Below are 15,737 nucleotides of genomic sequence, written 5' to 3'. Positions count from 1 at the left end.
AACTTAACTAAAAATGAGTGCATGCCAGAGTTGTTATTGTCATGGCTCTCGTATTACACAGTAAATTTTGTAAATACATGTTTATGTTCAGGTGTCTGTAGAGGATCGCCTGAAACAGCTGCAAGAGGCGCACCATGATTTTGGACCTGCATCACAGCACTTCCTGTCCAGTAAGTTCTTTGAATTAATTGATATTTTTAATATATGACTGCACTGGAGACTTACTCAAGAACTGTCTGCCCTCCATGGTTCCCTCTGACCTGAGGCACAAGAATTTCCTCTTCCACCTTATTATCTACCACTCTGTTTATTTCCAGGGGTGTTTCATCTTCACAGCTCTGCTGACGTACTGGTGTACTTTCTTTGGGCATTACTGCAGTATCTTGCTGAGATATGACTCCATCTTTGTTTGCTTTCTTCTCTGCCTGTGTTTGCTACAAGGTCTGACCTGTGCTGCTGCAGATTCTTTGTGTTCCTAACCATATCTGGTCATCCTCGGCTTTGGTTCCATGTTTGTTGGGATGACACAAAGGAAGTGCTGCTTGGATTTTGTGCTATTAGGTGCTTCATGTCATAAATTCCTAGGAGTACAAAATAGAGGGGTGCAGAATGCAAACATGAATCACTTCTTGAGACAGATATCTGTAAATCTTCTATTTAAAAAAAAAAAGTAATAATCAGAGATGTAAGCCTAGAATCTCCCAATGTTGCTAGAAGAAAGCAAAAACAGGTGCTTTGTTCCCATAGTCTCTGGTCTGATATAGTTATTATAGGTAGGCACGTTGTGATGTTGAGATCTTCAATAATTTTCTGACCTTCTAGCCTATCTACCATCATCAGAGTTAATGGTACAAATGCTAATCCAGGTAATCCTGGTTTTTAACTGGGAACTTGTATAATAAAAATAAAACTGTTGCAAGAGTTGCAAGAAATTAACGTAACAATGAGCAGCTCTGTTCCAGAAGTTTTCAAGTGCATGACTATATAGTTAAATAGTTCATATAATATAAAACATGAAATAAATCTTGATTTCATCTTGAGGTATATGACAACAGTGTTCTAATTTTAAATTGACAACTAGCTTCTCAATAAAGAACATGGTAAACAATTTTTTAGTGTTTAAAAAATATTGCAGTTGTGAGACAAAATTAAGATTCTTTGAGTCACTCTTTTTAAAAATGCAAGAACAAAGCAATTTTTTTTGTTTATTTTTGTCTGTGTTTTTTTTTTTGTTGTTTTTTTGGGTTTGTTTGTTTGTTTGCGCTATGTAAACCTCATTAGAAAATGTAGCCTGGTGTGTAGCCATGTTGGGTTTTGTAGAGCTCCCACTCTCAGTCCTGAAACCTTGACCTGGACAGTACACCAACATCATGATTTGCTAAAAAGAATCTAAATAAAAAGGTATCAGATTTGCCAGTTTGGATTAGTTACTCTAGTTGGTGTAATTTAATCCAATTAGGAAGCAACACAGAGAAGATGTATTTTTCCCTGCTCTGAATGGTTTCTTCAGTCCTGTGAAGCTGTTAGTGGTGTTCAGCTCTGCTCATCTGGATCAGTGAAAAAGTGTAGTTGACTGATCTAAAGAGAAAGGAAAAAAAAAATAAAGCAATGAAAGAGTCTACATGACAAACAAGGAAGCCTGCCATGCAAGGTTGCTTGTTTTGTTTGCTTTGGCTTGGATCATTTCCCTCATGTGGCTTCTAGCATGCTATAACAAATAATCAAATCACATTCACAAGACTATGAGCAGTAAACTGCAGTGGGAGCTGGGGGCAAGAGAGTCTTGAAATTTCATAAACTGCCTTTGTTGCTGGATTAAGCTTTTGTAGTATGATGTCCAAGGAGACTGTGCAGCACCTTATCATGATGCCTCAGCCTTACTTAGGACATCTTCTCTGGGCTTAAGGGGACATGGTATTTACAATACATACAAAAGTCAAGAAGGGAAAATTTTTAAAATGCATGTTGTCAGATACTGTGAAAAGCTACAGACAAGTACCACTGCCCGCAAAACCAAACAGTATGCAGTTATCCATTTAAATTATTTGTTAAATTAAGCAAAGCAATCTCACAACCTCTTTCCTGCAAAGAACAGGAAAGTCTTAACATTCTATTTCAAGAGCTTGAACAATTAACAGAACTTAATACTTACAACTTTATATAAAATCTGTTAAATGAAAGTCAGAGATAGTAACTTTAAAAGGAAAGCAATAAAAAAATCATTAAGTCCAGAAAAATGAAGGGTTTATCCTGACAGTTTGAAGTAGTGCGTGTTCTAAATCAAATTCTTCAAACCTTCTTAGCAACCATAAATGACTTCCATCTATGAGAAGTAAGGTTGCAGTTAGAATAAAATAACCTCAAACTTCTAAAGCTAAGATAATGATGCAATGCATGTGTCTCATGCAAACTTTTTTCCTATAAAGTTGCATTTTTGAATGAGAAGGCAGGTTTTTATCTGTTCTGACCTGAGTAGCAGCTATTTTAAATTTACATAGCTTTCCCTCACATGATTTTCAACTGATTGGCTCCCAATTGCCATTTAATCAGTAGTTTGTGCTAGCAAAACACCTGTATTTGCCTGTTCATCAGACTCCATCCCCTTCATCCTGCAATTTCACTACTTGTGGATAGTCACATTTCTCTACATACTATAACCACTACCGATTAGTACTGGTGCAGAACTTCTTGGAAGACCAAGTTTGTGAAATGACCTGAAGTAGGAAACTGATATAAAGCAATATTAGGAGGTCACTACAATTTATACTCTCATCAGTGCTATGTAGAATTTAATTATTCCTCTTTTCAGTTTTTGACATGGCAAGTAAGCTCCTTGCAAGTTAACTAATGATCCATACATATTATGTGTCCTTAATATAGATGTAGGTGAGGAATTCTCGTAACCTGTTATCCTTAGCAAAAAAACTAAGAAACCCAAACATTGTGCTGTTGTCTCAGCCCTTTGAAAGCTGACTTATTTTTTCTACAATTTCACTTATGTTCTAAGATCACTCCCCTCTGTTTCGTTTTGCGTACTCTTTCTTAGAAGAATGTGCAAACGTACACAGAGCACTGGCTCTGTGTTTCCTAACAAATGGTCTGGGCTTACCAGCATCCTGCTCAAAGCATCTGAGTGATGTTCAGACTTTAACTAATATCTGCAGCCCAGCAAGTGAGTGCCAGAATCAATAACTGTTCTGTTCACTTTTCATCGAGAAACTGATTTTAGAACAAAATGGAAATTTCATTTTGCAGAAGTCTGTACAAGCAGGAAAAACTGGCAGTGCTTTTAGAAGAGTTGTTCTATGACTTGGTCCATTATAATAAGCAGTTAAATTTATTAGGTTGTTTAGTCCATATCTGTGTCAGTGCAGAATGTCTATAGTCAGTCATAGCACGTATATCAAATCTTTGCTACCTGTGGCCAGATTTTCATTCTGGTTGGCTGATATAATTAGTGTAGTAATACCTGACCTGTCATAGGTGCCAGATGGCAGCATTAAAACATGGAACTGTAAAGCCAATGGCTTCTGTCACCTACCTGATTGGTTTGTTCGTTTGTTTGTTGTTTTCAGCATTATATATTGTTGTGGTTTAACGCAGCAGGTGGCTCAGCACCACACACTTGTTTGCTCCCCTTCTCGCTGGGATGGGGAGAGAATCAGGGAAGAAAAAGCAAAGTAGAACTAGTGGGATAAAGCTAAGTTTTATGAAGGTAGAGTAAAAGGAAGATGGCTTAAAAAAGATAACATTTATAACAAATATATAAATTTATATGAATGTATAGAACAAGTGACGAGCAAGCAATTTCTCACCATCTGCTGACCAATATTCTGCTAACCCCTGAGCAGCAGGAAGAAAACTGATTAACTGTTTATCTATAAATATCTAAACGGAGGAGAGAGGCAAATGGAGAGGCCAGGCTCTTCTCACTGGCATGTAGCGATTGGACAAGGAGTAGTGGCCTTAAATTTGTATAGGAAGTTCCATACTAATGTGAGGTAGAACTTATTTACAGTAAGGGTAACAGAGCATTGGAACAGGTTGCCCAGATTGGTTGTGGAATCTCCTTTTATGGAGATATTCAAGAGCTGGTTGAATGCCTACCTGTGCAACCTATTACAAAGAACCTGCTTTAACAGAGGGATTAGACTCATTTATCTCTTGAGGTCCCTTCTAATCCGGGCAATACTGTGATTCTGTGAACTCCTACCCTTTTCAAAACTTTTCCTTCATGTGATGTCATATGGTACGGAGTATCCCTAGGCCAGTTTAAGTCAGCTGTCCGGATTCGCAGGGACTGAGCAAACTGAAACGGCCTTGGCTGTGTAAAGCACTGCTCAGCAACAGCTAGAAGCATTGGTGTGTTATCAACATAGTTTTTCTCCTGAAACCAAAGCATAGTGTCATACCAGATGCTATGGAAAAAACTGAGTCTATTCCTGATAAAACTAAGGCATATATTTACATGTAATTGCATACTACATATAATATATATTGTTTTGTATTTATATATTTCTTATGAAATAATGTATAAATATATACACATATGCTCATATGTTGTATTACGTATTGTAGTATGTGCTAATATTGTGTATATTAATATATAATGTAATTGAATATTGATGGGATGGTTCAGCTTCTACTGCAATGCTACCAACATCTGCCTCTGATGTTCTGGGCCAACATAATAATTACTTTATTTATTTACTTAAAAATGAAGACATTACTTTCTGAGTAGCCCACGTATATTATTTATTTTATAAATATTATATGTTAATATTTTTTATATTTATATGTGTATACATATATATATATATATATATATGTAATTATACATTTAGTAATAACTGTGTTTTCCTTCCCCAGGTAATTACCCCTTACTGCAAACATTATTTTCATCTTTAGATAGTGATAGACATTTCCTCTGATTTTTCCAATGAAATAACACTTCTACTCGGCTCAAGTCATTTCCAAAATATTCTTCTCAGTTAATCTGTCTTTCAGTGTATTAACCTAATGTTTCTTAACCTATAAGCCATGAAACATTGCATGGCCCAGAAAGAGATCACAGCCATTAAATTCTTCAGGGAACAGCTGGCTGGCAAGAGGGTTAGACCTGTCCCTCTCTGCCAACTTATAGGGGCTTATGCTGCTTGTTAAAGGTTGTGAGATGGAAGAGTTGCTATCAAATGGATTATTCAAAAAGGGATGAACTCAGAAGTAATCTCTGCAGCAAATTAAATCAATCAAGAGCTTTAATTACTTGAGATCCAAAGTGGGTCAGAGCTGCATCTCGTTTTAGCAGGTTTTTAAACAGAGGTTTTAGTGCCTTGGAGTAAGCACTCTGTTTTAAAAGTACTTGTGTGTTTTTGGGTATGCATTCATCCTATTGCAACAATCAGCTGTTCCCACATATCTTTTCAGTCTTCACTTCTAACATCACGTTCAGTGAAATGAGTTTCTTCTATGGTAAAACCCTAATTAAACAGACACTTGTCTGGTAGTTTCTAGCAGGCCTGAGGTTCTTCAATATATATAGCCACTTTTAAGGTATTAAGGTTTTTAGCTGCAGTCTTATTTACCTGAACACTTTTTCCTATTTTATCTTTAGATAAGCAGAACTGTAGTTTCATGTATGATTTGATGCCTTTTGCAGTGTGGTGCAACAGAAGGCTTGGTGTTATCATGATATCTCTTGACTTATCAGACTTGCATAAATTCTGCTGTTCATAAAGAAGTGCAAAGACAGGTTTTTAAGCCTTTGTTGTCTGTACAGCATTAATCAATATTAATCTGTGTTGCAAATAGGAACTAAGGGTTGTTATAATTAGGAAAAAAGTTGATATTTTTCCTTTTTGTTCTGTTGTTGGGTATTAATTGTAGTAGTGGAGGCATTTATTTTCATAACTGAAGCTGATGAAAGTTCTATGGAGATGGGAAAACTACTGCCTCCATTTTCTCTGGATGGATTGCTTGCTTGTTCAGAATTTATTATCCTTCTTTGAAGTAGAATCACCACATTTGCTTTATTTCCAGCTTGGCATCCAATAGATGCCTAAAATCATCTTGATAGATTAGAGTAGTTCACTCCAGCTGATTTTCTAATTACTGGAAGTTATTTGGGAAATTATAGTTGTTCCCATTTAATTTATTATATCTGTTTCAATTGTAAAATAAATAAATATAGTTGGATTTTTTGACAGGTGTTTTCTAATAATCACCTTCTGTTTATTTCCTCAGCCTCAGTGCAATTTCCATGGCAGAGATCTGTTTCACATAACAAAGTGCCCTATTATATCAAGTAAGTTTGCCTTGTTTCTCTATAAACTTTCTTTAAGCAAAAGAAAGTGATTCAACATCATGACCTGGTAGAAAAAAATAGGTGGTAAGTAGTAAGTAGAAATGTTACTAAAAGTCTCTCTCTGTTACCCTGTATGTTTTCGTATTTGTTGTTTAGCATGCTATATCATCTCAAAATACGTCAAAACAAAATCAATGACAAACCTTAACCAAAATCTCTTCTCAAACACGAGAAAGAGCAGGGACACTCCACTGCAATATGGTACTGATATTCAAACTAAGGACATCCTTATGTGTGTGACTCATTTAGAGTATAAACTATAGTGGCAAAATGCTAAATGCATGATGTGTTAGCAGAACGGTGGTGACTAATTTTAATACAACACATTCTCAATCTTGTACAAAATCCCTGCAGAAAGACATATTTTGGTCATCCTCCTGTCATTTTGGTTAACATGTCGGAAGTATTTATGGAGCATAATGCTAGCATAAATAGAAAATTAATGTAAATATAAAATTGTAGAAATGTCTTAGCTACCAAAGAGAATCATTATTTGTTTTGAAAACAGTAACAAATAATTAGTTTTGGAGTAACAGTGATATTGATGTGTTTTACTGAAAGCAGTAGAGATAAACTTCGGATTTTTTCATTCCACAAGCAATTATTTATGAACTGCTTGTCTGTACTTTAAAGGTCAAAGATTGCAGCTTTGAGAGAAAGATAGCACTTTGCTAGAGAGGTAAATGAAAAATTAAGAAGATACAGTGAACAGTAAGCGAGACCCAGAGTGGCAGTTTTTAGGTTGGTTGGTGTCTATGTTAAAATGTTACTGGTTTGAAATTTAAGTCTGCAGGATAACAGTGAATTGGTTTGGCACATAATTCATCTTAAAAGACCATCAGAGAGGACTTTATACTGTTCCATATTTTTTCTGTCACATATCTGAAGAGCCACGTTTTGCACTTCAAATAATTTATGAGTTCTTGAGAGCTCTGAAAAGGATGCAGTGGTAAATCTTTTTGTTTATCTATGCCGATCAAACCTGTTTTCATCACTTTTGAGGTATGACAGTTGTTTTTAAACTGCGATTTGAAGATGTTTGTTTTGTTTGTTTGTTTGTTTTAAAGAATGTGTGGTAGGTAACTGGAGAAAGGAAAAGCTTGCTCTAAAGATCCTTGAATGCTCTATAAATGGGTTGCAAGTTGGCAAATTCTGCAGTTGGTGGCAAAAGGCTAGAGGAGAGAGGATTCTCCCACAGCCCCCACTGGAGAAGGTTGGATGAAGATGCTTTCCAATTTAGGGCAGCAATGCAGTGGAAGTGATCGCACTTCCTACACGCTTACTACAGCAAAACACAGAAAACTTTGAATTGTCTGACTATACAAAACAAGAGGAGTGCCCTTAAGCAATCTTAATTTGTGAAGGAAGACAGCTGGGGCTGAAAAACAAATCCCAGCTTTTCTCAGAATTTATTTATTTTTAAATGATGTTGCACAAGACATTTGACAAAGGGAACATGTAGGATGAGATCTCTGATGGCCAGGGTCTTCACAGAAACAGAGACAACTGGTTTATTTCGAGGATGGTATTAATGAAATCGAAAGAATTAACTACTGATCTTAAAGATAACTTTTCCAGCAGCCCATCCCCGATTTCAGCATCTTATGTGCTGCTGAAGTAATATCTTGATAGCACAATTTAAGACAGCAGTGGTGGTTATTTTTATCTGATGAAACAAACTGAAAAAAAATGCAAGGATTAACTTTTTACTTAAAAAAAAAAAAAAGACTTAATTTTTGTATCTTTTTTATTGATTTGTACTGATGTCTTGGAAACAGAAGGAAAATTCAGTAGGCATCTCAGTAATTTATATTGTTTGATATCAGTCATATTTAGTTTTTTAGTAGAAGTTTCATGTTCAAGGAGATTCTTAAAATGTACCGGTTCCTCATTTTAAGAACAAGAAAGGAAAACAGCAGGACAAGGAGAATAAAAGTGTGATTCAATGACAGCTGTTAGAAAACTGATAATTTTTAGATTTATTTTGAAAGTGATAAAAATTCTAATTTGTTTGTTTGTTTGTTTTTATAATTCTGGATAGGACCATGCATTCTTCTTAATCAACCATAAATTCACACCTTTATTTCATTTTTGCTACTTTTTTTTTGAGTGTCCTTGAAAGAGAAATGATAAACATTTAGGAAGTGACACAATGGCACATGATGATGTAGTGGTACCTCTGTTAAGATTAATATTTTAAAGAAGTACTACACTCTTTTCAGTTCTCTTGAATATGGAGAAAGAATTTAAAAGAAAAATAGAGAACTGCAGTTAAGGAGGCAGGAGGGAGTTCTTCAAGTAGTGTGAAGCTGTAAGGAGAACATCAAAAGGAAGCAAGATATCTGTATTTTCATATGAGAAACTTTTGTTCTCTTGTTTCCTGATCCTGATGGTAAATTGTATTTACATGCACAAAGAGAAGCCTCCTGCAGAAAAGGACCTTAGTGCATAGCATTGGAGAGCATTTATTAGTCCACTGCATGCCTGCGTCTTCTGTGTTTGTACTTAATCACATGGATATGAAAGATAGAAATGACAGTATACAAAGTCCTTTATTCCACGAGTTCAGACAGAAGTAGTTGGGGTTTGGAGCATTTTGGAAATGCTCTGCCTGGATGCATTCGTGATTCATTGAGATTGGGTTTATTAAGGTGTGTGTGCCCTGTGTTACCGCAAGTATTCAGTTAACTGAACTTACTCACTTGAATTGTTTTATTTTGCAAATCGCATTTGCCAATTGGCTTTGCTTCTGCTGAGGTGATTTTATTTAGTCTGTTTGCCTCCTTGTTTGATTTTTTTTTTTCTTAATGGCAGTTGGTAGTGGTTTTTGTATTTCTGTAGTGTGAGTCTTCTCTGTAGCAGCAGAATTCAATCAATGAAAACAAATCAATAAAATCTAGAGTATGTTGAGACAAAGCTTAGTCTTTCATACTTTGTAAGAGAATCAGACTGATCAGTATGGAAAAGAATGCAGCACAGCATGCATGGTACTTACTAATCCACTCTTGCTAATGAAACTCAAGTTTGGACAAATGGTTTGGCAAACATGCTGGTGAATGCATCTTTCAAAAGATGGTTTGCAAGGATTTCAGATTTAATAAGGAGTATTTTCTACTATTTTTCATTTATAGCTAGTTGAATTGCACAAATAAGAAATTCTTGGGCTGTAACAGAAAATTGCAAAAAACAACTCTATATAACGTGGCCCTTCAATAAAAATACTCTGAAGCAAAGCAGAAGAATAAAGGGGACACTATGTATGATCTTTAGAAATATTTGAGGAGTACATGAGTCACTGAAAGGAATGTACAGAAAACATAATTGAGCTGGCAGTTCTCACCGCTGTTCATTCAACTGTAATTTAAATGTGCTTTGGTTGTATTCCTTTCAAGGCTGTGATTTATTGGATATTTGTACTGTGCTAAAGAAACAAAAGGAAAATGCAGAAAAGGTCACAGTGAGTTTAATCTCATGCAGAGCATTTAATGGGGAGACCAATTTCTTGGTGTAATCATTAAATTGATCAATATCAAACTCTATAGTCGTTCTGGTTACTTCTGTCACCCTGCAAAGGGGCTGGCATCATTGTCTTAAAAATTCCATTTTATCACCTCCTGTATCATGTTCGATTTTATGTGGGAAACGGATAAAATGCTTTCTGCATCTAGATTTTTTTTTCAAGACTGTTCAAGAAATCTGTCTGGATAGTTGTTTTACGCCTGTATAAGAAAGAGGAGAATTAGTGGAACAGAGAAATTTAGAGTTTTTTCTTGCTCTAGTTGTAACCGTAATTCCATTCTTAGATGTATTTAGAAAGATCTTCTTTAGAAGGGAGAATGAAATACAATTTGCAGAAAGCAATCATACAAATTTCAGTTTTTGAGAGTTTCTTCAATTACTAGTTGCCATACTGGTCTTCATTTTCTATTAGAGAAATGCAGTAGTACGTGTTCTCTGGAGGGATTTCAGAATATCTGCATATAAATTGCTCCACCAACCTCTAAAATACATTACCCTTACAATGCTTTATGCCAACTCTTATTCACCATAAAACAGTATTTTGCAATGGACTTTAAAAATAAAAAATAAAAAAAAAATCAAGCTATGTGCTGCCTGGCTAAAGCACCATGATGTTTATAAAGCAGAAGCATGGGGAGTATTCCTTTTGAAATTTGGCAAGGACAGCAAAGTCAGAGTTCTGTGTTCTGCAGGTCCATTAGTAATCTGTAAAGATCTCAGTTAAGGTTTTGGGCAAATGGCTGCAAAAACAGAAAGCTTCTTAACAGGGATTCCAGGGTAGTGTTTCAGTGGCTACCCTCAAGTTGTTTGCCAGTGATGATCAACAAATGTGTATACTTTGTCCATAGTAAGTAATTGTACAAAAGGTTGCTTTTTCTATAGTTTTCTATATTGCAGAGAAAAAGCTAAAAAAGAGTGAATTTATTTATTTTTTCTTTTAAGTCAATGAAACAAATGGAGATTGGCAACTTGCTCCGTTTGTTTCGATAGGACTCTTATTCCTAGAGATTGTAAGTTAAGTGCTAATTGTCTGTCAGCTCATTATTTGCAATCATCATGTGCTTTCAACAGGAATTGTATTTTCTGATTTGTAATTAGAAAGCAAACATAATGGGTAAGAAGCGGCTTGTAAGGGCAAATGTTTGTCATTTAAGCTTTAGAGAACTTCATTAATATGTAGGGATTTTTTTAAACTGGAATATTATAACTATAATATTTGGTTTGGTTATTTAAATTTACACAAATACATTTAGACTTCTAAAATTACAGTCTTTTGCCTTGTAATCTATTCATGAAAGCATTTTTTGTGGCATTCCTTATATCGTGACACTGGGTTTCTGTGGAAGAGACCTGAAACACTCTTATTCTGAATAACTCAGTCATCTGATACTAACCAAAAAATAATACTGGATGAATTCTCTTGTGGCCTAGTGAAATGCCTGAAATTCTTCCCTGATTCATCTTGCCATACATTACTTTGTTTGAATGGCAAGGATACATCAGTGATCACCTACACCAAGGAATTTACTTTTGGAGAAGCAGATGCCATGTAAAATGAGCATATGAACATTTACATGCCATGTTTAGAACATGAAGAAATAGTATTTACATCGTGAAATTTTAGGTTTATCTAAATAAAACTAGACCTTTTATTTTGAATTTATTTGTATGTGTTAATTGGAATATTCTTGACAATATACTAAGCAGTTTTGTAAATGGTTCTAAAAAGCTACTGAATTGAAATGGTGTTCTGCTGGTAGTACGATTAATCTAATTTTTCTACATCTTCCTGTATGCAAAAGAGTTAGCCCTTCAGTCTGAAATTGCTTAGGATGTTATAACTCAAAGATAAACTTATTGTGGACGTAAATCCAGTTGCAGCTTGTAACTTTGCAATTTGAGTAGCATCAGACTTTAAACCTTGAGACCTGTAGTAAACCTGTTTGTTAACACTGATCGATGAAACTGGGAACAGAACCTCCACAGTAGTTGCAACAGAGAGGAAAGACTGTGTAGATTTGTCTCCCTTGTTAAGTGCCTATTTGATTTTTTTTCAGTTTAGTGAAGTGACTGAAAATGGCAAACTTCTCTCAAGTTTTGAGTTTTAACAAGTTTGCATGCAAAATTCTTCTTTTTCCCCCATCCTTCTTCTGCATAATTCCAAATTTAGATCTTGATTAGCTTCTCTTAGTTTTCCATCATTGAAGGTTACAGATTATTTTCTGTAGAAAAATAGCATTTCTTCATAGTCTTTGATAGTTAGATGCCAGCAGGGCTGAATTTTTCAGAAGACTTCTTGACCTCTGTCATTCAATTCTCAGTAATTATCTTCTGGACAAATGAGAAATTATAAACTCCGGAGAAATCAAGTTTCAGCTCTCTTCATGATGTTGTAAAATAATTTTGCCTCAGATCTTCAGAAAGTGACTGGAATATTTCTCTTTTCAAAAACAGTGCAAGTTGCTTGTCTAACTTTCACTATTTCTGGACCTTTGTTGTAAGGATAATACTTTCCCAGTATGCACGTCAAATGCCTATAAAAAAGATGTGTAATCCTTTTATTATGAATTTTATTGTTCTTGTATTTTTTATATATGCTGTGTTTACTTAACAAGGAATCAGAGAAGCAAAGGAACTCTACTTTTATTCTCTGGATGATACCTGACAGTGTAACTAAAGTAGTGCGTGTTTTGAATAGATTGCTATGGCATGAGCTTGCATAAAAAGGAGCCACAAAGATCTCCATCAGTTTAATCAAGTCTGTCTTACCTCTTATAGACTATTCAGTATTGTAAAGCTTTAAGCAAAATTTTCAGTGCTTGATCTTCTTGTGTTAGTAACAGGAAAGCTACTAGATCTACAACAGAGAAAGATCTTATTTCAAAGAGCTGCTCTACAAACCAAATCACCAGAAAGCACTGTGGCTTGCATGTCTCTTGTTTGGAGTGTTTAATAAAATGACTTCTTTGTCTGAGATTTTTATTTGTAGCATAGAAAGATTACCTGCACATATAAAAATCCATATTATGAAATTGTTATCAAATAAAATTTTTATGTTAGGGAATGTCACAGTAGAAACTGATTCCAGCCTTCCCCCAAGATTTTGGTTTGTTTGGTTTTTTTTAGCTCCTTTTTTAATTTATAGCCTTTTTTTTTTTCTTTTTCCCTATTCTTCTTAGTCTTTCTTTGGTGTCTCAAGAATGAAGCCTAATTTGTGGAGTATGTTTAGTGGATAGAAAGACCCTAGAGCCTTGAGCAGTGGGGTTGCTGACTCCTTTGATGTGAACAGGCTGTTCGGTTTGATTCACTCAGTATCAGCCCATTTCTTTCTCTTTTGGATCCATGTATGAGATTGCCAGATTGCTCTGGATGACTTCTTTCTGGATGACTTCTTTTTATGTTTTCGAATAAATATGGCACAGACACCTTCACTTATTTTGCAGCTCACAGGTTCTGACTCTTGGGGAATTGTGATCCAGTCTGGCTGAAGGGATTCTCTCTCCACGTTTTTCAGTTCCATCAGAGGAACTGCATTCGTGTCTCATCTCATATAATCCCACTGGCAAGTAGCTACCACAGGTGGCATACAAAATAACTGAAGAATTAAGTTTTAAGATGATCTGATTTTGCCTGTGGTTCACATGCATTGTTTACACTAATACTTCAGTATTTTAAATATTGAAATGTATTTTTATATGTGCATATGTATGTAAAGGATCTATCACAATATTGCTGTTTGCTCTTAATAAAGAATGTGAGCAGTAATGCGAGCAATGTTGTAATGTGAGCAGTAAAATTGCCAGTCTTGGTCTATTTTCCCTTTTTTCTGTTCCTTTTTTTTCCCTCATGATCAAAGAAGTTGAAGTAAAGTGGTTTCTTTACAAAAAGCTTTACTAAACGGATAACTTATTGGATTGATTACTGTGGACAGCTGCAGTGGGTTTTGTTAAGATACCAATTTTAAATGGTTAAAGCAATAATGATGGCATCCCATTTAACATGACAGTGCAGATAATTGGCAGCTTCAGAACTGGCTTTGAGATTATTTTACAGCCATTATATTATATTTCTGTTCCTGTTTACTGAACCCATATATCTTCTTTCTAACATAAGGTAATTTGTTTCATACTTGGATTTGTGAGAGTGTTGTACAGTCAGTTACCTTTACCTTGGCACTACACCAATTCCAGATACATCCTTCTTTTCATGTTGGCTTCTTCATGATTTATTTGTGTGCCCCTGCTAGGGGTAAAATTGTATAGCTGCTTGTTTTCTGAAATGACTTTTCTGGACAAGGATAAACATAATGCTGTTTTTAAAATGTCTTTCTAGACACTGCAAGACCAGTGATTTAGATAGTGGTGTGCCTTGACTTTGGAGTTCAGCATATCAGGACCTTGAATATACCATTTAGAATTTCAAACCTTGAATGCGATTCCTGCAGTGATATTGTCAAACTGAAAACAATGAAAACTTACAGTTCAGGAAAAAAGGTCTATGTAGGCATATATACATAATAAAAATTAGGATTGCATTCAAATACAAGGATATTCTTTGGCTCTTTCCTGAATTTGGAACACTTGAAAGTCAACCAGCACCTTAACAAAAGATGCTGTTTGGACTGTGTGTTGAGTAAAAATAAAAACAGTCATGTGCAGGGCTTTTCCTTTCTTTCAGTCATCTATAATAATAATAAGTAAAAAGAGGATTAATACATACTGGATTAATAAGAAGTACATATTTGGCTATGAACTTCCATGAAAACCACCTCACAAATTCGTGACGGTGTCAACATACTAGTGGGATCTGTGGTAATGGAGAGAAGCCTGCTGCAGAGGCCTAGCCCAAACCCAAACTTGGAGAGGTCACACTGGTGTGCAGAATGTAAAATGGGATTCAGATCCTCAGTGCAGAGGCACAGTGCATGCACTTTCCAGTAGTGTATCTCAGAAGGATGTAGTGTAAAGAAAGACTTTCAAAACTTATTTCGTTTGGAGCCTGCTTCCACTTCTTCCACTTGTTCTGCCTCTGCAGCATTTTGCAGCAGGGGTCTTCTAGCCTCTGGTTTTCCACCACTTGGCATAAAAGGGTTCATTCTTCGTTGGTTTGGAAAATGATAATCATCAGTGATAAATTATGTGCATCCCCTGAGACACAGCTGTTCATACAACGTGAAGATACAATCCACTACATTTAATAGACTAGTGCCATTTGAAGTTATTGTTTACAAGAGTACCCCTGCATATAAGAAAAATGTGTGTGAATTTTTAAATAGAAGCAAAGATTAAATAAACCATGTTCTATTCTCATTAATTATTATCTGCTAACCTAGCATCATTACTTTTTCATTATTAACTTTTAAAGTGAGTACTATGATCTTTTAAACACAACTTCTCAAATTAATTTTTAACAAATGGTGGCTAATTGATACTGCCTGTTCTGTGAGTGCTAGTGTAGAGCACCCCCCTGAATTAACATACTTACAGATTGACCGTGAGATGAGTGATCAGATTTTCAATTAGATGTGCTGCACGTAAAGTTTACAACTGTTAAATGTTTACTGATACATGTGTTCAGATATGCATTGAGGTCTAAAGTAAAACATCAATGCTTTTTATTTTTAAAATGCATATTGTGAGTATTTTTATTATGCTACTGCTGCAGGTAACTTTGTGTTTTCGACTTATTGATGTGCTTCAGCTTTATGTTTATGCGTGCTTTTGTTTTTTATTTAGAATGAAAAGTAAATGTTAAATATGTATGGGCTATTGTTTAACTTAACAATTAAAAGCACTGAGGAGCTAAGTGTCACAGATCACATCTTTCAATAAAGGAATTGATGGAGTTCTTCCCT

The 15,737-nt window shown here is 35.3% G+C and overlaps 1 protein-coding gene across 7 annotated transcripts in view; it reads left to right on the top strand.

Moving 5' to 3' along the window:
- Nucleotides 1-15,737, top strand: part of UTRN (utrophin) — a 347,751-nt gene that overhangs the window by 275,211 nt on the left and 56,803 nt on the right. For all 7 annotated transcript variants that reach the window (XM_042814678.1, XM_042814669.1, XM_042814661.1 and 4 more), the window contains 2 exons: nt 92-170; nt 6,244-6,304. In XM_042814678.1, the coding sequence (XP_042670612.1) occupies nt 92-170; nt 6,244-6,304 (140 nt within the window). The remainder of the gene's footprint in view (nt 1-91; nt 171-6,243; nt 6,305-15,737) is intronic.

The sequence above is a fragment of the Centrocercus urophasianus genome, unplaced genomic scaffold, assembly GCF_019232065.1.
Source record: "Centrocercus urophasianus isolate 14NV4802_14NV808 unplaced genomic scaffold, USGS_Curo_1.0 seq_10, whole genome shotgun sequence".
NCBI classification, from domain to species: Eukaryota; Metazoa; Chordata; class Aves; order Galliformes; family Phasianidae; genus Centrocercus; species Centrocercus urophasianus.
Note: the sequence above shows the minus strand (reverse complement) of the source record. Positions and strands in the feature narration are given on the sequence as shown.